Here is a 23,365-nt window from a genome sequence, read left to right as displayed (position 1 = left end):
TAGTAGCGTATCAATACGCACAAGACAGTAGGCTACGTGCGAATGTTCATTTGGCTACCAGACAATAAAATACATTTGGAAACCAATAGAACATGAGAGAAATAGGTTACTGGTTTCAATGGCATGTAGAAGTCTTTATTAAAAAATTGCCTCCACGGATATGGTTGGATTTTGCCAAGGCTACTTTGAAGCAAGGTAAAACATGCCTCATAATATGTTGTAAAACATTCAGGTTTCAAATAATTAAGTAGCTATATATTTTCAAAATGCATACTGCCTCCAGCTCAATGCAAAGTGGTGTGTGATGCGCTGATGAACCCTGCCTTCTGTTGCCTATGCATTTGAATGGTGAATGGGAAACACCATTCAATTAGCCTACCAGTTGAGAAATACAAATAGTAGCTCTTTTGAATAATGGCCAAAAACAAAAAATGTTATCACAGGATTGCATTTTGAATTGTTGCACATTAACTGGGCTTATAAAACCACTCTCTGACAGATTTTAGGATCAAAGGCTCTGTATCTGTAGGCCCTATGCTGTGCGAGTGTGATAATAATATACACAAGAGCCAATTTAATTCCACAAAATTATGCAGATTAACCCATAGACCTATAAGCATGATCAGTCAAATGTATTTCCATCAACTGGTACTTCTATCAATGAATAGGCTAAAAATAATTATTTTGCAATGGGACCGTTGTTTTCTTCTCCCGTGGCCAGTGGCAAATTCATTTAAAGTATTTCCCCCCCCAAAATTATGGCCAAAAGCCGCTATTACTGGTTGATGGAAACACACACACACACACACACACACACACACACACACACACACACACACACACACACACACACACACACACACACACACACACACACACACACACACACACACACACACACACACACACAGTATTCAGTCAGCAACAAATATCATCATACAGGCGTATTTGAATGCTCAATCTTGCTTGTTCCCCGCCATTCTTTAATTTTTGTAGAGCACATCCCGGATTTTGATTATCAACACGTGGATGTGAAAAGACGATTATCTTCCTCAATAGAGTGCATCATCTTTGGATCTGTCCCATTATGGTGTCTGTGAGGGCATGGGCAGCGCCATTGAGGTATCTCCATTTTGAAGTAGTCAATTTTATTCTTCTTCTACTTCTATGAGTTGGTAAACAAACTGAACAGGTGCATATTGCCACCTGGAGAGATTTCCAAGTAGTGATCAGTATCCATCTCTATGAGCAAATTCTACTAGATGAAAATCCAAAATGAGTAGGACATCCGGGCATTTATAGTATACTAGTTTTTCTAAATTATTAAACCAAATAAAAATTCACATACTCAACAGCTTAATATTTAGGATGGAAGTACGTGTATTCAGACACGGTCTGTAGCTCTGTACAACATTCCAGGGAGAAGGAAGGAAGCAAGGAAGGAAGCATGCCTGTCAGCTCACGCCAGCAGGAGTCTCCCATCCCCATGGAAACAACGCGCTGGCTCGCCTCGAGCTGAGAATCTACAGTCCCAGAAGTCTGGAGCGAGAGAGAGAGAGAAACAGAAGGCCAGAGAGAGAGAGCGAGAAAACATTTTTTAAGTAACTAGTGAAGAAGTCAACAATTCACCGACAGAGAGGGATCAGATCAGACAAGCTGTTATCCCCAAGGGGGATGCTAGACAGCAGAGGATTCGAGCCTTTAGCCTCGAAGGAGGATGTTAGACACCAGAGGAGACTAGCCGTTAGCCCCGAGACACCAGAGGAGACAAGCCGCTAGCCCTGAGACACCAGAGGAGACGAGCCGTTAGCCCTGAGACACCAGAGGAGATGAGCCGATAGACCCAAGGGGGATGTTAGACACTGGAGGAGATGAACTGATTGCCCTAAGACACCAGAGGAGATGAGTTGATTGCCCTAAGACACGAGAGGAGATGAGCCATTAGCCCCGAAGGGGGATGTTAGACACCAGAGGAGACAAGCCGTTAGCCCCGAGACACCAGAGGAGACGAGCCGTTAGCCCCGAAGGAGGATGTTAGACACCAGAGGAGATGAGCCGTTAGCCCCGAGACACCAGAGGAGACGAGCTGTTAGCCCTGATACACCAGAGGAGACGAGCCGTTAGCCCTGAAACACCAGAGGAGATGAGCCGATAGACCCAAGGGGGATGTTAGACAATAGAGGAGATGAACTGATTGCCCTAAGACACCAGAGGAGATGAGTTGATTGCCCTGAGAAACCAGAGGAAACGAGCCGTTAGCCCTGAGACACAAGAGGAGACGAGCCGTTAGCCCCGAGACACCAAAGGAAACGAGCCGTTAGCCCTGAAGGTGGATGTTAGACACCAGAGGAGACAAGCCTTGAGCCCCGAGACACCAGAGGAAACGAGCCGTTAGCCCCGAGACACCTGAGGAGACGAGCCGTTAGCCCTGAGAAACCAGAGGAGACAAGTTGTTAGCGCCGAGGGGGATGTTAGACACCAGAGGAGATGAGCTGTTAGACCCGAGGGGGATGTTAGACACCAGAGGAGAGGAGTTGTTAGCCTCGAGGGGGATGCTAGACACCAGAGGAGAGTTGTTAGACCCGAAGGGGATGCTAGACACCAGAGGAGAGGAGTTGTTAGACCCGAGGGGGATGCTAGACACCAGAGGAGAGGAGTTGTTAGACCCGAGGGGGATGCTAGACACCAGAGGAGAGGAGTTGTTAGACCCGAGGGGGATGCTAGACACCAGAGGAGAGGAGTTGTTAGATCCGAGGGGGATGCTAGACACCAGAGGAGAGGAGTTGTTAGACCCGAGAGGGATGCTAGACACCAGAGGAGAGGAGTTGTTAGACCCGAGGGGGATGCTAGACACCTGAGGAGAGGAGTTGTTAGACCCGAGGGGGATGCTAGACACCAGAGGAGAGGAGTTGTTAGACCCGAGGGGGATGCTAGACACCAGAGGAGAGGAGTTGTTAGACCCGAGGGGGATGTGAGACACCAGAGGAGAGGAGTTGTTAGACCCGAGGGGGATGTCAGACACCAGAGGAGAGGAGTTTTTAGACCCGAGGGGGATGCTAGACACCAGAGGAGAAGAGTTGTTAGACCCGAGGGGGATGCTTGACACCAGAGGAGATGATCTAATTGACACCAGAGGAGATTAGGGGGTGTTATACATCACACAAGATGAGACGAAGCATTAGCCCTGAGGGGGGTGTTAGACATCAAAAGAGATGTGCCGTTAACCTCAAGGGGGATGTTAGACACCAGTGGAGATTAGGGGGTGTTAAACACCACAGCAGATGAGACGAGGAATTAGCCCTGAGGGGGATATTAGACAACAGAGGAGATGAGGGGGTGTTAGCCACCACACTAGATGAGATGAGCCATTAGCCCTGAGGGGGATGCTAGTCACCAGAGGAGATGAGCCATAAGCCCAGAGGGGGATGTTAGACACCACATCAGAGGATAAGGAGCTGAGTGTATGTTCTCTTTCCCTTAGTTTTGATGGCTGCTGTCTAATAAAGCAAGGAGAGAACTCTAATTAGCAACACCAGAGGCAGTAGCAGCAGCATGGGCTATCCATCTGATACCTCTCCCCTTCTGTATCCCACCACTGCTACTGCCGTAGATTATACCTGGGGTCGTATGTATCAAGCGTATCAGAATAGAATAACTGATGTAACCGTATTCATTGTGACCTAAAATGCAAAACTGATCCTAAATGAGCACTCATATGAGACTCTTTATGAATGTCAGCTCTGTTCTTGTATTGCTGTCTAGGACCACCATGGGCACGGCCGGCTCGCTCATTAGGCAGGATTAGGCGGGCGGCAGATTGGCGAGGGCAGAATTTTCTGAGCTAAGCTGACCAAGTCTCACCTCCAACAACAACACATAAAACCTCACATAATTCTGCCCCAAAACAATGACAGTTTGTCTCAACCAGTGGCGTAAGGGATTTTTAGGTGAGTGTTGATGCCACTCGGTAATAAGCAGTGCCCATTTTGTCAAATGCAGGGGCGCAAAATATTTAGCTTGTCAATTTCCAGCGCACCTCTCCAGGGTACTGTTGGAGCAACGCATTGCTGTGGCGCTCCACCAACGTTCCGTCCAAAAAATCATCTAACATAAATCATGTAGCTGATACACTATATGATATGGTAGAAAGAGTTTGTGGCCTTTTCCATAGGCTACAGGTTGAAGATAAAATGTAATGAGATGGACACTTTTTACATCATTCAGGTTTCTCCGATCAAATAGCCTAACCTATATGATGCCCAATCAAATAAAAAAGTGTGGTGTCATGTTAACAAACAACATATTCTAAAAACAGGACAGGTCAAACTAAAATGGACAATATGGAATGGACAATCACAACTGTTGTCCAGGAGTTTCACCCCATTGTCATGATCAGTGGTTTCAAGTTTGTATCTGTACATTTTTGACAAGCTGATCATAGCGATAAAGAAAATACTTCAGCATTTTCGCTGTGTTAACATTGCAAGTAGGGTCATGATAACTTCTGATAAAGTTGGGTAGCTGATATCCAGAGCTTAAATAGCACATTTATTAGTCACAGGAATCAGGACTAATAAAGCCAATGCAACGGCCTGTTTTACAAATGGTGGGCCTACCACATGGATGGGCATTCATAAATTTCGATTGCGGGCTGACATGATAGGCTACACCCCAGTAAGCACGAGCCAATGTCTTTTGGACGTCTATTTTTGGTCCTGTCTAGACCGGACTTCTTTTTTTGGGGTGTTTTACAAATGATAGGCGTACCACAGATGGGAATTCATAAAATTATATTTCAGGAAACACTGTAGGCTGTACCTCAGTGCCTCTTTTTTTGGTGCAGTCCGGACCGGCCTTGATTTCCACAACCACGGACATAGATTTTTGGCACAGGCCGGACCAAATCTAAACCAATCATGCACGTCTGCGTTTGGTTCAGATTTTGTCCAGTCTGGACCAGTCTTGATTTGGCCCAAACATAGACGTCTATAAATTACGTTATTTCAACTTTCATTCAGAACCAAAAATGTGCCTGATTTCAACAACCTGGGAAATACATATTTTCAATGTCTGGACAATATGTATTTTCAACATTAGGGAAAATAAGTATTTTCAACTTTCATTCAGAACCAAAAATTAACCTGATTTCAACGCCCGGAAAATACGTATTTTAAAATGTCCAGAAAAGATACCTTTTCAACATCCTGGAAAATATGTATTTTAAACATACGGGAAATACGTACTTTAACCTTTCATTCAGAACCTACAATGAACTTAACTTCAATGTCTGGGAAAAACGTATTTTAGATTGCTGGGACTATTCTAGTTTTGCGGGGAGGCGTTTTCTGGTCTTGCCTAGGCTGGCAGATCGGCAAGGACCGGCCCTGACCAGGGGCAGTTGCTCACTCCTTTAACCAACCACGGGGAACACACAATGCCTTTGTGTGTTTTGAGAGAGATCTCTCCCTCTCTAGTCTCTCTCTGTTTTGAGAGAGAGATCTCTCCCTCTCTCTCTGTTTTGAGAGAGATCGCTCCATCTCTAGTCTCTCTCTGTTTTGAGAAAGAGATCTCTCTCTGTGTGTTTTGAGAGAGAGATATCTCTCTCTCTGTGTTTGGAATTCTAACAGGCATAATAAAAAAATTATGAAACTAAGAGTAACCCAAGCACTTACTGGGGAAAAAGTCTCTAAACCTTGTGGATATTAGTATTGACATTATTTGAGGTTGCCATGTGCATCCGTTGCCAAGAATAGAATTGGAGTAGCCAGGTTAATATCCATGTTAATGCATGTTGACATACTTAGAATATAACATCATACAATATTTAATAATAGCATTACATTTACTATGGATAATAATGATGCGAACAACTGTGGGAATTAGTTGATGTAAGTGTTTTCCCACTGCTGTGTGTTGCGTTAGGACATTTTCTTCTTCTCTAATATCTTTTTTTGTTGTGGGTTTATTTCACACGGAAGTTTGGGGAATAAAGTTCAATAATTTGACAAGAAAGATCTACTGGCATCTGAATTAGCATAGACAGTGGGGTCCTAAATTATTAACACCCTTGATAAAGATGAGCAGTAATGACTGTATAAAATAAATAATTCAAATACTGAGCTGTATTGTATGCTCAAAAACATTGGGAAATAATTGTATTTTATACTAATACTATTGCTCAGATGACACCCCTAAAGATTTGTGTAAATAAGTAGTCGTAGGTTTAGTATTTGGTCCCATATTCTGACTACATCAGCAGTTCCTTTTGGTTGTGTTTCAGATGATCAAAGATCATACCACCCAAGACATGCTAACCTCTATAACTTTCTCACTCATCATTTTTCACAATTCATTCAGGATTATCCGTAATCATGGTAGCACCCACATGAATGTAGAAGTCACTTTATTTATAATAAAGGTGCCTCCAAATGACTCAATACATTATTTACCATTAATTTCTATTGGGCACAAAATAATCTGAAACATAACCAAAATGAACTGCAAATGCATCCAACAAGCTTGATGTAGTCATTGCATGCAAGAAATATGGGACCAAACACTAAACTTTTGACTACTTTGTTCATAAGAATCTTTGGGTGTGTCAATAATTTGGACTACTACCATTTTGATTATGACATGTTAAACAAAATCTCTTTCTCTGAGCAATAGTATTAGTATAAAATAATATAATTTCCAAATTGTTTTGAGCATACAATATATGACAGTATTTATTTTATACAGTCATTATTGCTTATCTTTATCAAGGGTGTCAATAATTTCGGACCCACACAGTACATCTTAATTAATAATGAAAAACATAATTGTGGAGTGACGTGTAGAATTAGGTAGTGCTGAATTAGGCATCTAGAAGCCTTTAAAATACATTTTCATATATAAAAAAATGTTTCAATAAAAAGAGTATAGCCACTGGTCCTCAACATTTTCTAATAGATTTCCCTGTATGAGTTGATGTTATGCGATTACCAGTGCAACATAGTGAATTAAGTAATCAAACATACTCCAGTGCTTACATTTCCATACAATCAATGTCATGGTGGGAGAAATAGCTCATGTGATTCTTTAACATTTCCTTGGTGCCTCATTGGCCAGTTTGAACCTGGCTGCATCCCAAATGTCACCCTATTCCTTATAACCTTGTAGATGTAAAGTCCCCTATTTAGGGGACTTTGAGCGGTTGTGGACCGGTTCCGACCCTCATTTTTGTGTACAGAGCGCTCTGTAAAGTGTGCAACATCAATAGCTTTATATTCTGCTAACGAGCTGAGCTTCGCTTAAGCTCCCGCTGCCCGCTCTGATCTGAGACCAAGTCTGTGAAATCTGAGACCTCATTTGCATAGGGAATGGTCACATTTTCTGGCCTATCAAGACAAATAATAAATTTTCTCTGCCTGCCAGAGCATAGGTACTTTTGAGGGAATGAGAAACTCCATTGGAATCGTATTAATGCCTATTGTGGATGTTTCCCATGCATTGTCAATGGGCCGCGCGGTGCATTCTGGGCGATTCTGGGGCAAGGAGATCACTCCTTCTGCTGGGTTTTTCACACTCAACAGTTTCCTGTGTGTACCAAGAATGGTCCACTACCCAAAGGACATCCAGCCAACTTGACACAACTGTGGGAAGGATTGGAGTCAACATGGGCCAGCATCTCTGTGGAACGCTTTCAACACCTTGTAGAATCCATGCCCGACTAATTGAGGATGTTCTGAGGGCAAAGGGGGGTGCAACTCAATATTAGGAAGGTATTCCAAATTTTTTTGTACACTCAGTGTATGTTTGTCTATTCATTGGCCACTGGGATTCCTATTTCCTCCGTTCTAAGTATCTCTAGCCAGAGACACAGTTCCACGTGGGTTATATTTCCTCAAAGGGCAAACCAGTGCGCATCTGTTAATGTGTGTTTGATCTTGTTGTGATGTTCTCAGATGGATTTAGAGCTCTCAACATGAACATTTCATAGAATTGAAACAAGGCCACCTTCTCTTGGTCACAGAGTGACAAAATCACTTAAAGATGAAGTTGTATCTAGTCGGCAGGCATTTGAATAGTGTCTCTGAGTACTCAGGATGCAGTGCAGAACATTCTCTGTTGTCAGTGATATGTGATGGTGCCAGTTTTATTCTGTCACTAAATATGATCATATCTATTTCACAGTGATAAGGAAGGTACAATCTTATAGATAGGCATTTGATTGTTACTATATTTAGAAAGCATTTCAACCCTTTCAAGCACTATTCCCCACATCATATATCATCTTATTTTTACTATGTAGGCCTCCTTGAGCTTATGTCCTCAAAAGTGAGTACACCTCAGCAATTTATATTACCAGAAAGGTGAGATTTTCATCTTTCTTGGAGTATGCAGCACTACTAGTTATTGTTTATGGCCCTCTCATAATACAGTGCCTTCGGAAAGCATTCAGACCCCTTGACTCTTTCCACGTTTTGTTACGTTACAGCCTTATGCTAAAATGAATTAAGTAAAAAAAAATCCTCATCGATCTACACACAATACCCCGTAATAACAAAGCGAAATCAGGTTTTTTGAAATGTTTGAAAATAAAAAACTGAAATACTTATTTACATAAGTATTCAGACCCTTTGCTATCGGACTTGAAATTAAGCTCAGGTGCCGGTTTTAGCCAGCCGGCTAATTTTCAACCGCAGTCCCTGGGCAGGTTATTAAAACAATTACAATAACAATACAGACAATCAATGAGCAGTGAGCACATGCAGAGCGACATAGGACAAGCAACATGTAGCATGCAGACAGAGCAATAGCACAAAAAGCAACAAAACAAAATACATAAAAGCAACAAAGTGTTTCCTTACCTCACAAGCTACAGACAACAGACGACATGGAAAGCGACAATACACAGCTAAGGTTTATGTTCACAAGTCTGATTGGCCTTTCGCCATGTTTTCATGTTTTTTGTGAAGGTGTGATAGGTGGTGCAGTTGTGTGTGTCTGATGGCAGTGTGTTCCAGACAGTGGAAGCTCTCACAGAGAAAGCAGATTGACTAAAGGTGCTTTTCCTTAAGGGAACTATACATTCACCTCTCATGGCAGACCTTGTGGATCTGCTGCCATGGGTTTGGGTTTTCTGTTTAACAAAAGTACTAAGTGGAGGGAGAGCCAGGCCATTTAGGATCTTGAATACAAGACATGTGTCTGCACAAGATTTTTCCAACTCAGGAGCTCATGCTTTCTGAGGATGTAACAGTCATGATGGCTATTGGGCTTCCTATCAAGCACTTTGAGAGCCTGTTTGTAGACAGACTGAATGGGTTTTAATATTGTACAGCAAGCTAGTCAAGCAGTATGTTAAGTGGGGGAGTATCATAGATTTGAAGTACGGTTTTGCAACCTCTGTAGTCAAACAATGTTGTTTGAATCGGAAATTAGCTACTGTAGGTTGAATTTGGTTATTTTAGTTACGTTCTTCACCTGCTTCTTAAAAAAGAGGTTGGAATCAAGTATGATGCCAAGGTATTTAAAATTGGATACCACTTGGAGCTTCTCCCTTGACACATAGACATCTTGCTCAGTAGCATCAGTTGCCCTCTTTGTGAAGAAAATGCAGACAGTTTTTTTTTCACATTGAGATGCAAACATGAGTCACTGAGCCACTTTGTAACCTTGTAATATTACAGTAGTGAGTTCTTGTGCAGCTTGTTGTTTGCTCTTTGCATGCACATATATCACTGTATCATCTGCATACATTTGAACTTCAGACCCAGTACTGACAGAAGGCAGATCATTAATGTACAGGCTAAACAGGAGGGGCCCCAGTACTGATCCTTGGGGCACGCCCATATCATAGCTGAGAGTGGGCGACAGCTCATTGCTCACTCTGACACACTGGGTTCTGCCTTCCAGGTATGATTTCATCCATCTCAAGTCGTCGGGGGAAAAGTTGAACTTGGACAGTTTTGTGATGAGAACCTCATGGTTAGCAGTATCAAAAGCTTTCCTTAGTTCTAGAAATACAGCCCCAACAATACCCCCTTTGTCCATCTTGGATATTTCCCAGAAAAAAGCAGTTGGCCATTTCTGTGGAGTATTTTGCTCTGAACACAAACTGCATGGAGCGTAATGTGAAGGGGCTTTTGTGAAAGGTGGTAAATCAGTTCCTCTGCTACACACTTTTCAGCCACCTTCGACACCATAGGTAGTATACTAATGGGCCTGTAGTTACTCATGTCAGCGGGATCTGATTTAAATTATTATTATGGCTGACTTCCAGACCCTTGGAAACCCCCCCTGACCAATAGATTTGTTGGTGACCTTAGTAATGGGGCCAATGAGTGACTCTTTTTATTTTTATTTTTATTTTTTTTAGAGGGTGGATCAGCTTTAATATAATGGATAGATTGTTGCTCCATCAACGTAATTGTCTGCATCATTTCCTATCCCCCATATATTTTTTGGGTATATATATATATACACATACCCATATATATATATACATATATTCCCTGCAAACTCTACCACCCCTCTGTAACGATTCTCATCTGGTGAAGGAGAAGAGGACCAAAATGCACCGTGGTAAGTGTTCGTCATACTTTAATTTAAAACTGAACACTACACAAAATAACAACAATGAGAAAACGAAACAGTTCTGCAAGGTGAACAGACACTAAACAGAAAATAAACACCCACAACCAAAATGGGAAAAACAGGCTACCTAAGTGTAATTCTCAATCAGAGACAACGATCGACAGCTGCCTCTGATTGAGAACCATACCAGGCCAAACACAGAAATATAACAACATAGAAAAAAGAACATAGACTACCCACCCCAACTCACGCCCTGACCAACCTAATACAAAGACATAAAAAAAGAACTAAGGTCAGAACGTGACCCCCTTCCCCAATTGGAGTAAACTAATAAACAATAACACCTCGGCTTCTACTTCCAGCTAATACATACTATACACATTTTACAGACACAATGCATTTCACAATCGTTATATTTTGTTTGTTTTTAGGCCTAGCCTTCCTCTTTCTCTTTCTTTCTATTTGCCATATATTTGTAACTGTGCTATTTCACAAAAGTTCTGAACCAATATACATTTTACAGAACCCGTATGTTTTACATTTGTTATCTTGTTGTTATTAGTCCCAACCTTCAGCTCCATTCAACCCCTCCCATCTATCTCTTATTAACCTGCTTGCGGAACCCCTCGCCAACAGCCAGTGAAATTGCAGGGTGCCAAATTCAAACAACAGAAATCTCATAATTCAAATTTCTCAAACATACAAGTATTAGACACCATTTTAAAGATAAACATCTCGTTAATCCAACCACAGTGTCCGATTTCAAAAAGGCTTTTCGGCAAAAGCACAACATATCATTATGTTAGGTCAGCACCCAGTCACAGAAAGCATACAGCCATTTTCCAACCAAAAAGAGGAGTCACAAAAAGCAGAAATAGAGATAAAATTAATCACTAACCTTTGATATTCTTCATCAGATGACACTCCAGGGACAACATGTTACACAATACATGTATGTTTTGTTCGATCAAGTTCATATTTATATCCAAAAACCTCAGTTTACATTTGGCTTTGCCTCCAAAACATCCCGTGAATTTGCACAGAGCCACATCAATTTACAGAAATACTCATAATAAACTTTGATAAAAGATACAAGTATTATGCACAGAATTATAGATATAGATATACTTGTAACGAACGTCGTCGGGAGAAGGAGAAGACCAAGGTGCAGCGTGGTAAGTATTCATAATCCTTTTAATAAATACGAATACTAGAACAAAAAACAACAAAACGACAAACGAACAGTTCTGCAAGGTGCAATACACAAAACAGAAAACAACTACCCACCAACACAGGTGGGAACAGGCTACCTAAGTATGGTTCTCAATCAGAGACAACAATTGACAGCTGCCTCTGATTGGGAACCATACCAGGCCAAACACATAGAAATACAACACACAGAACAAAACATAGAATGCCCACCCCAACTCACGCCCTGACCAACCAAAATAGAGACATAAAAAGGATCTCTAAGGTCAGGGCGTGACAATACTTCTCCTTAAAACTTTTTAGGGATAGGGGGCAGCATTTTCACTTTGGATGAATCGCGTGCCCATGGTGAACTGCCTCCTACTCTGTCCCAGATGCTAATATATGCATATTATTACTACTATTGGATAGAAAACACTCTGAAGTTTCTAAAACTGTTTGAATTATGTCTGTGAGTATACAGTGGGGCAAAAAAGTATTTAGTCAGCCACCAATTGTGCAAGTTCTCCCACTTAAAAAGATGAGAGAGGCCTGTAATTTTCATCATAGGTACACTTCAACTATGACAGACAAAATTAGAAAAGAAAATCCAGAAAATCACATTGTAGGGTTTTTATGAATTTATTTGCAAATTATGGTGGAAATTAAGTATTTGGTCACCTACAAACAAGCAAGATTTCTGGCTCTCACAGACCAGACCTCTCACAGACCTTCTTTAAGAGGCTCCTCTGTCCCCCACTCGTTACCTGTATTAATGGCACCTGTTTGAACTTGTTATCAGTATAAAAGACACCTGTCCACAACCTCAAACAGTCACACTCCAAACTCCACTATGGCCAAGACCAAAGAGCTGTCAAAGGACACCAGAAACAAAATTGTAGACCTGCACCAGGCTGGGAAGACTGAATCTGCAATAGGTAAGCAACTTGGTTTGAAGAAATCAACTGTGGGAGCAATTATTAGAAAATGGAAGACATACAAGACCACTGATAATCTCCCTCAATCTGGGGCTCCACGCAAGAACGGTGAGCAAAAATCCCAGAACCACACGGGGGGACCTAGTGAATGACCTGCAGAGAGCTGGGACCAAAGTAACAAAGCCTACCATCAGTAACACACTACGCCACCAGGGACTCAAATCCTGCAGTGCAAGACGTGTCCCCCTGCTTAAGCCAGTACATGTCCAGGCCCGTCTGAAGTTTGCTAGAGAGCATTTGGATGATCCAGAAGAAGATTGGGAGAATGTCACATGGTCAGATGAAACCAAAATATAACTTTTTGGTAAAAACTCAACTCGTCGTGTTTGGAGGACAAAGAATGCTGAGTTGCATCCAAAGAACACCATACCTACTGTGAAGCATGTGTGTGGAAACATCATGCTTGGGGGCTGTTTTTCTGCAAAGGGACCAGGACGACTGATCCGTGTAAAGGAAAGAATGAATGGGGCCATGTATCGTGAGATTTTGAGTGAAAACCTCCTTCCATCAGCAAGGGCATTGAAGATGAAACGTGGCTGGGTCTTTCAGCATGACAATGATCCCAAACACACCGCCCGGGCAACGAAGGAGTGGCTTCGTAAGAAGCATTTCAAGGTCCTAGAGTGGCCTAGCCAGTCTCCAGATCTCAACCCCATAGAAAATCTTTGGAGGGAGTTGAAAGTCTGTGTTGCCCAGCAACAGCCCCAAAACATCACTGCTCTAGAGGAGATCTGCATGGAGGAATGGGCCAAAATACCAGCAACAGTGTGTGAAAACCTTGTGAAGACTTACAGAAAACGTTTCACCTCTGTCATTGCCAACAAAGGGTATATAACAAAGTATTGAGATAAACTTTTGTTATTGACCAAATACTTATTTTCCACCATAATTTACAAATAAATTCATAAAAAAATCCTACAATGTGATTTTCTGGATTTTATTTTCTAATTTTGTCTGTCATAGTTGAAGTGTACATATGATGAAAATTACAGGCCTCTCTCATCTTTTTAAGTGGGAGAACTTGCACAATTGGTGGCTGACTAAATACTTTTTTGCCCCACTGTAACAGAACTCATATGGCAGGCAAACTTCCAAACAGGAAGTGGAAATTCTGGGGCTGGTTGATGTTAAACTCATCGTCTATTCACATCCCAGTAAGATATGGATCTGTTCGCACTTCCTACGCCTTCCACTAGATGTCAACAGTCAGTAGAACGTGGAATGAAGCCTCTAGTGTGATGTGGGGCCGGATGGCAGCTATTTGAGTCAGTGGTCTGGCAGAATGGTAGTTCCTGGTCATGCGCACTAGTCATGATATGGCCATGCGTTCCATTACTCTGTAGACAAAAAGGAATGCTCCGGTTGGAACGTTATTGGATATATATGATAACAACATCCTGAAGATTGATTCTCTACTTAATTTGACCAGTTTATTCGACCTGGAATATAACTTTTTGAAGTTTTCGTCCGAGTTCGCCTGGACCGGCGCCAGCGTTTGGACATGTGAACTAAACGTGCTAGCAAAAGTAGCTAATTGGACACTAGTAATGGACATTATCGAACAAAACAACGATTTATTGTGGAACTAGGATTCCTGGCACTGCATTCTGATGAAAGATCATCAAAGGTAAGGGAATATTTATGATGTAATTTCGTATTTCTGTTGACTCCAACATGGCGGAGAAATGTTGTGTATTTCTGAGCGCCGTCTCAGATTATTGCATGGTATGCTTTTTCCGTAAAGTTTTAAAACAATCTGACACAGCGGTTGCATTAAGAACAAGTGTATCTTTAATTATATGTAAAACATGTATCTTTCATCAAAGTTTATGATGAGTATTTCTGTTATTTGACGTGGCTTTCTGTAATTACTCCGGATATTTTGGAGGCATTTCTGAACATGGCGCCAATGTAAACCGAGATTTGTGGATATAAATATAAACATTATCGAACAAAACATAAATGTATTGTGTAACATGATGTTCTATGAGTGTCATCTGGTGAAGATTATCAAAGGTTAGTGATTAATTTTATCTCTACTTCTGCTTTTGTGACTTTGGCTGGGAAAAATGGCTGTGTGTTTTTTGGATTTGGTGGTGATCTAACATAAATATATGTGTTTTCGCTGTAAAACATTTAAAAAATCGGACACGATGGGTAGATTAACTTCTTGAGAATACAGGGGGTGCTATTTTCCCATTAGCATAATTTGCTCTACAGATTAAACTGCCTCTTATTCAATTATTGCTCTTACTATATGCATATAAATAATACCATTGGAAAGAAAACAATCTCTAGTTTCTAAAACCGTTTCAATTTTGTCTCTGAGTGATACACAAGTCATTTGACAGCACTTTCCCTGACCAAGAAGTAGAATGCAAGAAGTCTATGCTCGCTTCAACGCTCTGCCTATATATGGTCATGACCCCTATGACCAGAAACACACTTCATTCGCCTTCCTCTGGGTGTCAAGAGGACGTCAGAGGAGAAATTCTTTGTTTATCTGGTACTGACGTGAAATAAGACCTATTTCTTTGGCGTGACCGACAACTTCCTGTTTTCTGATTCGCACGAGTTGGAGCTGCGATTGTGTACTGTTTTGCTGGCGTTATGGATGAAAACTATCTCCGTGTCGAATTTTGTTTGATACATGTGACCATATCATCGTAATGTATGTTTTTTCAATATAGTTTAATCAGATTATTTGAATTTTTTCGGGAGTTTTGTGGTGTTCCGTTGTCTGATTTTATTTACGTTTGAGAGATCCGTGCCACTCGACCAGTACCTGTGCTAAATGGAGTGGGAAAGGAACAATTCTGAACGGAACCAACGACTCATCTTGACAAAGGACACTTTGATCAACATTCTGATGAAAGATCAGCCATAGTAAGACCCAATTTACGATGTTATATCATATCTGTTGTGCATGTGAACTGGCCGTGGGCGCCTAGCCGAATCTGCCTGGTATAGCTATGCTAATTTAGCGCTACATTTTGTTTTCGTTATAAAACATTTAATAAATCTGAAATATTGTTTGGATTCACCAGATGTTGGGCTTTCAATATCTGTACGCTGTGTATTTTTCTGAAATGTTTTAAGATGAGTAATTCGTTATATGACGTTGGTCTCTGTAATTGTTCTGGCTGGGTCAGCACTATTTCAGATTGCAGCTGCAATGTAGAACTGTGATTTATACCTGAAAAATGCACATTTTTCAACAAAAAAAACTATGCTATACCATAAATATGTTATCAGACTGTCATCTTATGAAGTTGTTTCTTGGTTAGTGGCTATATATATTTTTATTTAGTCGAATTAGTGATAGCTACTGACGCAGGAAAAAACTATTGGGAGTAAAAAAATCGTGTCCTTTGCTAACGTGGTTAGCTAATAGATTTACATATTGTGTCTTCCCTGTAAAACATTTTAAAAATCTGAAATGGTGGCTTTATTCACAAGACCTGTATCTTTCATCTGGTGTCTTGGACTTGTGATTTAATGATATTTAGATGCTACAAGTTACTTGTGACGCTATGCTAGCTATGCTACTCAGTGGGGGGGGGGGGGGGGTGGGGGGTGCTACCGGATCAGGGTTGGTGACTCGTGAGAAGTTAACAAGATATTTATCTTTCATTTGCTGTATTGGACTTGTTAATGTGTGAAAGTTACATATTTCTAAAAAACATTTTTGAATTTTGCGCGCTGCCTTTTCAGCGGAATGTTGTGGGTGTTCCGCTAGCGGAACCCCTGGGCTAGAAAGGTTAATGCAACCGCTGTGTCAGATTTCAAAAAAGCTTTACGGAAAGAGCAAATCATGCAATAATCTGAGTACGGCGCTCAGAGACCAAAACAAGCCAAACAGATACCCGCCATGTTGTGGAGTCAACAGAAGTCAGAAATAGCATTATAAATATTCACTTACCTTTGATGATCTTCATCATAATGCACTCCCAGGAATCCCAGTTCCACAATAAATGTTAGTTTAGTTTCGATAAAGTCCATCGTTTATGTCCCAATACCTCCTTGTTGTTCACAAATCCAAATGAATGACGCGCGATCACTAGGTCCAGACGAAAAGTCAAAAAGTTCTGTTACAGTCCGTAGAAACATGTCAAACGATGTATAGAATCAATCTTTAGGAGGATTTTTACATAAATCTTCAATAATGTTCCAACCGGAGAATTCCTTTGTCTTTAGAATTGCAATGGAAGCAGGTCGCTCTCACGTGATCAGCTCATGTCACTCTGGGAGAGACCTTACTCAATCCCCTCTCATTCGCTCCCACTTCACAGTAGAAGCCTCAAACAAGGTTCTAAAGACTGTTGACATCTAGTTGAAGCCTTAGGAAGTGCAATATGACCCCATAGACACTGTGTATTTTGATAAGCCAAGAGTTGAAAAACTACAAACCTCAGATTTCCCACTTCCTGGTTTGATTTTTCTCAGGTTTTCGCCTGCCATATGAGTTCTGTTATACTCACAGACATCATTCAAACGGTTTTAGAAACTTCAGTGTTTTCTATCCAAATCTACTAATAATATGCATATATTAGCATCTGGGCCTGAGTAGCAGGAAGTTTACTCTGGGCACGCTTTTCATCCGAACGTGAAAATGCTATCCCCTAGCCCAAACAGGGTTTAACACCATCCATATTGGATTTCTATTTGCCATTTATTTCTCAACTGTGCTGTGATGCTTCACAAAACTACTGAACCTTTCTATTCTCATAGTTTCTACAGATAATAATTATTACATTATTGATCGATTGACTATGACTTTTCAAATCACCCAGTATTGCTATCTGCAGTGTTAGCTCTAGGTAAATGTTGCCATTCTTCAGCCATTCCTGGACCTGTGACCAAAAACGAGCTACATATGTACAGTACCAACATACATGATCTAATGACTCTGCCTCCTCGCAGCCAAATCTGCAGAGCTGGGAAGTTTGTATCCCCCAATTATAAAACATTCTATTGGTTGCAAGAATTTTGTATAATCATTTAAATTGAAAAATTCTAAGTTTTGAATCTGGCTTCATTTTGCGGGTCAATTCATAAACCATGTGCCACGGAATCTGTACATCGAAAATCTCTTCCCAACTCTTTTGGAATTTATATGGCACAGCTGTCAATTTTTTGGTCCTTAAATGAAACTGATATATATTTTAATTTTTCAACATTTTCTTTAACCAATTTTGGTCTTTAACGCAGGGCCGACAGACAAGTTCCTTAAGAAAAAGTAAGGAACTTGTCTGTCGGTTGTAACGCTCTAAGGCGTAGTGGGTGCGGAGTCAGGCGCAGGAGGCAGAAGGTACAGAAATTGTGCTTTATTTACACACAGGACAATCGTACACGCCAAGCTACTGGGCACACAACGCGATCGCCCGAAACCAGGACTAAACAAGTCCGGAGGAAAAACCCACAACTGAGACGCACTACCACACAATAACACAGTGGGAAAAACAAGCCCGCACAAAGAGCAGGCGGGCCTACCGGCGTAAATAGCCCAACTAAAAAACCTAAACAAGAAACAGGTGTAACTAATAAGACAAAACCAACAGAAAAGAAAAAGGGATCGGTGGCAGCTAGTAGACCAGTGACAACGAGCGCCGAGCGCCACCCGAACACGCGGCTCCCGCAGCGCGTCAGGGGGGGGTGGTACTGTCATGAGGGCGACCCGGAGGGCGAGGCGCAGGGCGATCCGGATGGAGGCAATGGAAATCCCTCAACAGTGATGGATCCAAGATGTCCCCCACCGGTACCCAGCACCTCTCCTCCGGGCCATACCCCTCCCAGTCCACGAGGTACTGCAGGCCCCTCACCCGGCGTCTCGAGTCCAGAACAGCACGTACTGTGTACGCCGGGGACCCCTCGATGTCCAGAGGGGACGGAGGGACCTCCGGCACCTCACCTTCTTGCAGGGGACAAGCTACCACCGGCCTGAGGAGAGACACATGAAACGAGGGGTTAATACGATAGAAGGAAGGGAGTTGTAATCTATATCACACCTCGTTTATCCTCCTCAGCACTTTGAAGGGCCCCACACACTGCGGCCCCAGCATCCAGCAGGGCAAGCGGAGGGGTAGGTTTCGGGTCGAGAGCCAGACCCTGTCCCCCGGTACGAACACGGGGGCCTCACTGCGGTGGCGGTCAGCGCTCCTCTTCTGCTGTCCACCGGCTTGTTTGAGGGATTCCTGGACGGCCCTCCAGGTCTCCTTGGAACGCTGCACCCACTCCTCCACCGCAGGAGCCTCGGTCTGACTGATGCCATGGCGCCAGGACCGGCTGGTAGCCCAACACGCATTGGAATGGTGACATGTTCGTGGAGGAGTGGCGGAGTGAGTTCTGGGCCATCTCTGCCCATGGGACGTACCTTGACCACTCCCCTGGCCGGTCCTGGCAATATGACTGCAGAAACCTACCCACCTCCTGGTTCACTCTCTCCACTTGCCCATTACTTTCGGGGTGATAACCAGAGGTCAAGCTGACCGAGACCCCCAGACGCTCCATAAACGCCCTCCACACTCGGGACGTGAACTGGGGACCCCGATCAGAGACGATGTCCTCCGGCACCCCGTAGTGCCGGAAGACATGGGTAAATAGAGCTTCTGCAGTCTGTAGGGCCGTAGGGAGACCGGGCAACAGGAGGAGACGGCAGGACTTAGAAAACCGATCCACAACAACCAGGACCGTGGTGTTCCCCTGAGACGGGGGAAGATCGGTAAGGAAGTCCACCGACAGGTGAGACCACGGCCGTTGTGGAACGGGGAGGGGCTGTAACTTCCCTCTAGGAAGGTGCCTAGGAGCCTTACTCTGGGCGCACTACGAACAGGAGGAGACATAGAACCTCACATCCCTAGCCAAGGTGGGCCACCAGTACTCCCCCCTAAGACCTTGCACTGTCCTCGCCGCACCAGGATGACCCGAAGAGGGTAGTGTGTGTACCCACCGAATCAGTTGATCACGGACACCAAGCGGCACGTACTTGCGATCTGTAGGACATTGTGGAGGCGCAGGTTCCACCCGTAACGCCCGCTCAATGTCCTCGTCCACCTCCCATACCACCGGTGCCACCAGCCGAGAAGCTGGAAGGATGGGAGTAGGATCGATGGGCCGATCTTCCGTGTCATAAAGACGGGACAGCGCGTTGGCCTTCGTGTTCAGGGAATCTGGTCTATACGAGATGGTAAACCTAAATCGGGTGAAGAACATGGCCCACCTTGCCTGAGGCGGATTCAGTCTCCTAGCTGCCCGGATATACTCCAGATTCCGGTGGTCTGTCCAGATGAGGGAAGGGTGCTTAGCCCCCTCAAGCCAGTGTCTCCACACCTTCAGGGCCTTTACCACAGCTAACAACTCCGGGTCCCCCACATCATAGTTACGCTCCGCCGGACCGAGCTTCCTCGAAAAGAAAGCGAATGGGCGAAGTTTCGGTGGCGTACCCGAGCGCTGTGATAGCACGGCACCCACCCCAGCCTCGGACGCGTCCACCTCCACTATGAACGCTAAAGTGGGGTCCGAGTGCGCCAACACGGGTGCATCAGTGAACAGCGCCTTCAACCGATTGAAGGCTCTGTCAGCCTCTGCCGACCCCCCTTTCAGCAGTGAGGTAATGGGGGCCACTACCTGGCCAAAAACCCGGATAAACCTCCGGTAGTAATTGGCAAACCCTAAAAACCGCTACACCTCCTTCACCGTGGTTGGAGTCGGCCAATTACGCATGGGCTTAACGCGGTCACACTCCATCACCACCCCCGAATGCGATAACCCAGGAAGGAGACGGCTCGTTTGGAGAACACACATTTCTCAGCCTTGACGTATAGGTCATGCTCCAGCAGTCTACCAAGCACCTTGCGCACCAGAGACACATGCGCAGCACGGGTGGCGGAATAGATCAGGATATCATCGATATATACAACCACGCCCTGCCCGTGCAGGTCCCTGAGAATCTCGTCTACAAAGGATTGAAAGACGGCTGGAGCATTCTTTAACCCATACGGCATGACGAGGTACTCATAATGGCCCGATGTTGTACTAAATGCGGTTTTCCACTTGTCTCCCTCCCGAATACGCACCAGATTATACGCGCTCCTGAGGTCCAGTTTCGTGAAAAACCGCGCTCCGTGAAATGATTCCACCGCCGTAGCGATGAGAGGTAGCTAAACCCCACTGTGATGGAATTAAGACCTCTATAATCAATGCACGGACGCAGACCTCCCTCCTTTTTCTTCACAAAAAAGAAACTAGAGGAGACGGGTGAAATGGAGGGCCGAATGTACCCCTGTCCCAGAGATTCCGTGACATTTGTCTCCATAGCCAATGTCTCCTCCTGTGACAATGGGTACACGTGACTCGTGGGAAGCGCAGCGTTTACCTGGAGGTTCATCGCACAATCCCCCTGTCGATGAGGTGGTAATTTAGTCGCCCTCTTCTTACAGAAGGCGATAGCCAAATCAGCATACTCAGATGGAATGCACATAGTGGAAACTTGGTCTGGACTCCCCACCGACGTGGCACCGATGGAAACTCCCATACACCTACCTGAACACTCCTCTGACCACCCCTGGAGAACCCCCTGTCTCCACGAAATCCTGGGATTGTGACTGGCCAGCCAGGGAACCCCCAGCACCACTGGAAATGCAGGTGAATCGATAAGGAAGAGACTAATCCGCTCCCTATGATCCCCCTGCGTTACCATGTCCAGTGGAACCGTGGCCTCCCTGACCAACCCTGACCCTAATGGTCGGCTATCTAAGGAGTGCACGGGGAAGGGGGGATCTATCGGCACCAGCGGAATTCCCAGCTTACGGGCGAGTCCGCGATCCATAAAGTTCCCAGCTGCGCCTGAATCGACTAGCCCCTTATGCTGGGAAAAGGGAGAAAATTAAAGGAAAAAAATAATTAGAGACCACTCCTCTCCCATCGGTCCATTCTCTCCATCATCTGGTCCATCGCAGACCCAATCCGATCGAGGATGGTGGTATGGTGGAGGACGCGTTCCTCCATCGATGGAAGTGGGGTTGGCCGCTGCTCCTGCTGACTCCATCTGTGGTGCGGGCTTCTGTAACGCTCTTAGGCGTAGTGGGTGCGGAGTCAGGCGCAGGTGGCAGAAGGTACAGAAATAGTGCTTTATTTACGCACAGGACAATCGTACGCGCCAAGCTACTGGGTGCACAACGCGATCGCCCGAAACCAGGACTAAACAAGTCCGGAGGTAAAACCCACAACTGAGACGCACTACCACACAATAATAAAGTGGGAAACATAAGCCCGCACAAAGAGCAGGCGGGCCTACCGGCTTAAATAGCCCAACTAAAAATCCTAAACAAGAAACAGGTGTAACTAATAAGACAAAACCAACAGAAAAGGAAAAGGGATCGGTGACAGCTAGTAGACCGGTGACGACGTCCGCCGAGCGCCACCCGAACAGGAAGAGGAGCCACCTTCAGTAGGAGTCGTGACATCGGTCCTATATTAAAGACCAAAGACCTTGCCTCTTCCATTTTTGTGGTAATGCCGCAATTAGTTGGTTGTAATTTTGGATAGAGCAGCGATTTCCATATATCTGTGTTATCTGCATGTGTGTCAAAACTCCACCAGTCCTATTTATGATATAATTTACAAAGATTATACTTTTTATTTTTTTATTTTTTTTTAATATAGTTTTTTAATCAATTAGTATATTTGAGTTTAACCACAATATTTGCTGTATTATTAGTTATATCTTTTCAGGTGGATTAAACTGAAATTTCAGCCAACTTTCTATGGCTTGTTTAAAACTTCTTATGGCTGCAATCCCGCTAACGGGATCGATATGACAACAGCCAGTGAAAGTGCAGGGCGCCAAATTCAAACAACAGAAATCTCATAATTAAAATTCCTCAAACATACATGTGTCTTATATCATTTTAAAGGTAATCTTGTTGTTAATCCCACCAAAGTGTCCGATTTCAAATACGATTTTCAGCGAAAGCACCACAAACGATTATGTTAGGTCACCGCCAAATCGACAAACACAGTCATTTTTCCAGCCAAAGATAGTAAAAAAAATGATGATCTTCATCAGATGACACTCATAGGACTTCATGTTACACAATACATGTATGTTTTGTTTGAACAAGTTCATATTTATATAAAAAAATCTGAGTTTACATTGGCGTGTTACGTTCACTAGACATCCAGTGATTTTGCATAGCCACATTGATTCAACAGAAAAACTCATCATACATGTAGATGATAATACAAGTTATACACATGGAATTATAGATATACCTCTCCTTAACTTCTCTGCGCTATGAATCCCTTTTACGGGATCATTTTCCTAAACAACCGCTGAATTGCAGGCGCAAAATATTACTAAAAATATTTATAATCATGCAATCACAAGTGAAATATACCAGAACAAAGCTTAGCTTGTTGTTAATCCACCTATCGTGTCAGATTTTGAAAATATGCTTTACAGAGAAAGAAATCCAAGAGAGAACAGAGAAAGAGAAAGAAACCCATTGATTGAGTGTATCAATCAATGCTAGAACAGCTAGCCCCAAATTAGCATGGTCACGAAAAGTCAGAAAAGCAATAAAATGAATCGCTTACCT

General features: G+C 43.4%; 1 protein-coding gene across 1 annotated transcript; it reads right to left on the bottom strand.

Moving 5' to 3' along the window:
* Positions 1 to 2,422: 2,422 nt before the first annotated feature.
* On the bottom strand, positions 2,423 to 16,769 carry LOC139536735 (uncharacterized). Its single transcript, XM_071337332.1, has 2 exons — positions 16,690 to 16,769; positions 2,423 to 3,119 (listed from the first exon to the last, which is right to left on the bottom strand). Exons 1-2 carry the CDS (start codon positions 16,767 to 16,769, stop codon positions 2,423 to 2,425), a joined length of 777 nt encoding a protein of 258 aa, XP_071193433.1.
* Between the last annotated feature and the right edge of the window lie 6,596 nt (positions 16,770 to 23,365).

The sequence above is a fragment of the Salvelinus alpinus genome, chromosome 13 (genome assembly GCF_045679555.1).
Source record: "Salvelinus alpinus chromosome 13, SLU_Salpinus.1, whole genome shotgun sequence".
NCBI classification, from domain to species: Eukaryota; Metazoa; Chordata; class Actinopteri; order Salmoniformes; family Salmonidae; genus Salvelinus; species Salvelinus alpinus.
This window is presented reverse-complemented; position numbering and strand designations above follow the sequence as displayed.

Bases quoted from the DNA above. Each gene is read 5' to 3' on its own strand.
- LOC139536735 (XM_071337332.1), bottom strand. From the start codon at position 16,769: ATGGACTTTATCGAAACTAAACTAACATTTATTGTGGAACTGGGATTC. The intron at 3,120-16,689 runs GTAAGTGAATAT...GGTGTCAATTAG, and splicing joins TATGATGAAGATCATCAAAG to ATCATCTCCTCTGGTGTCAA.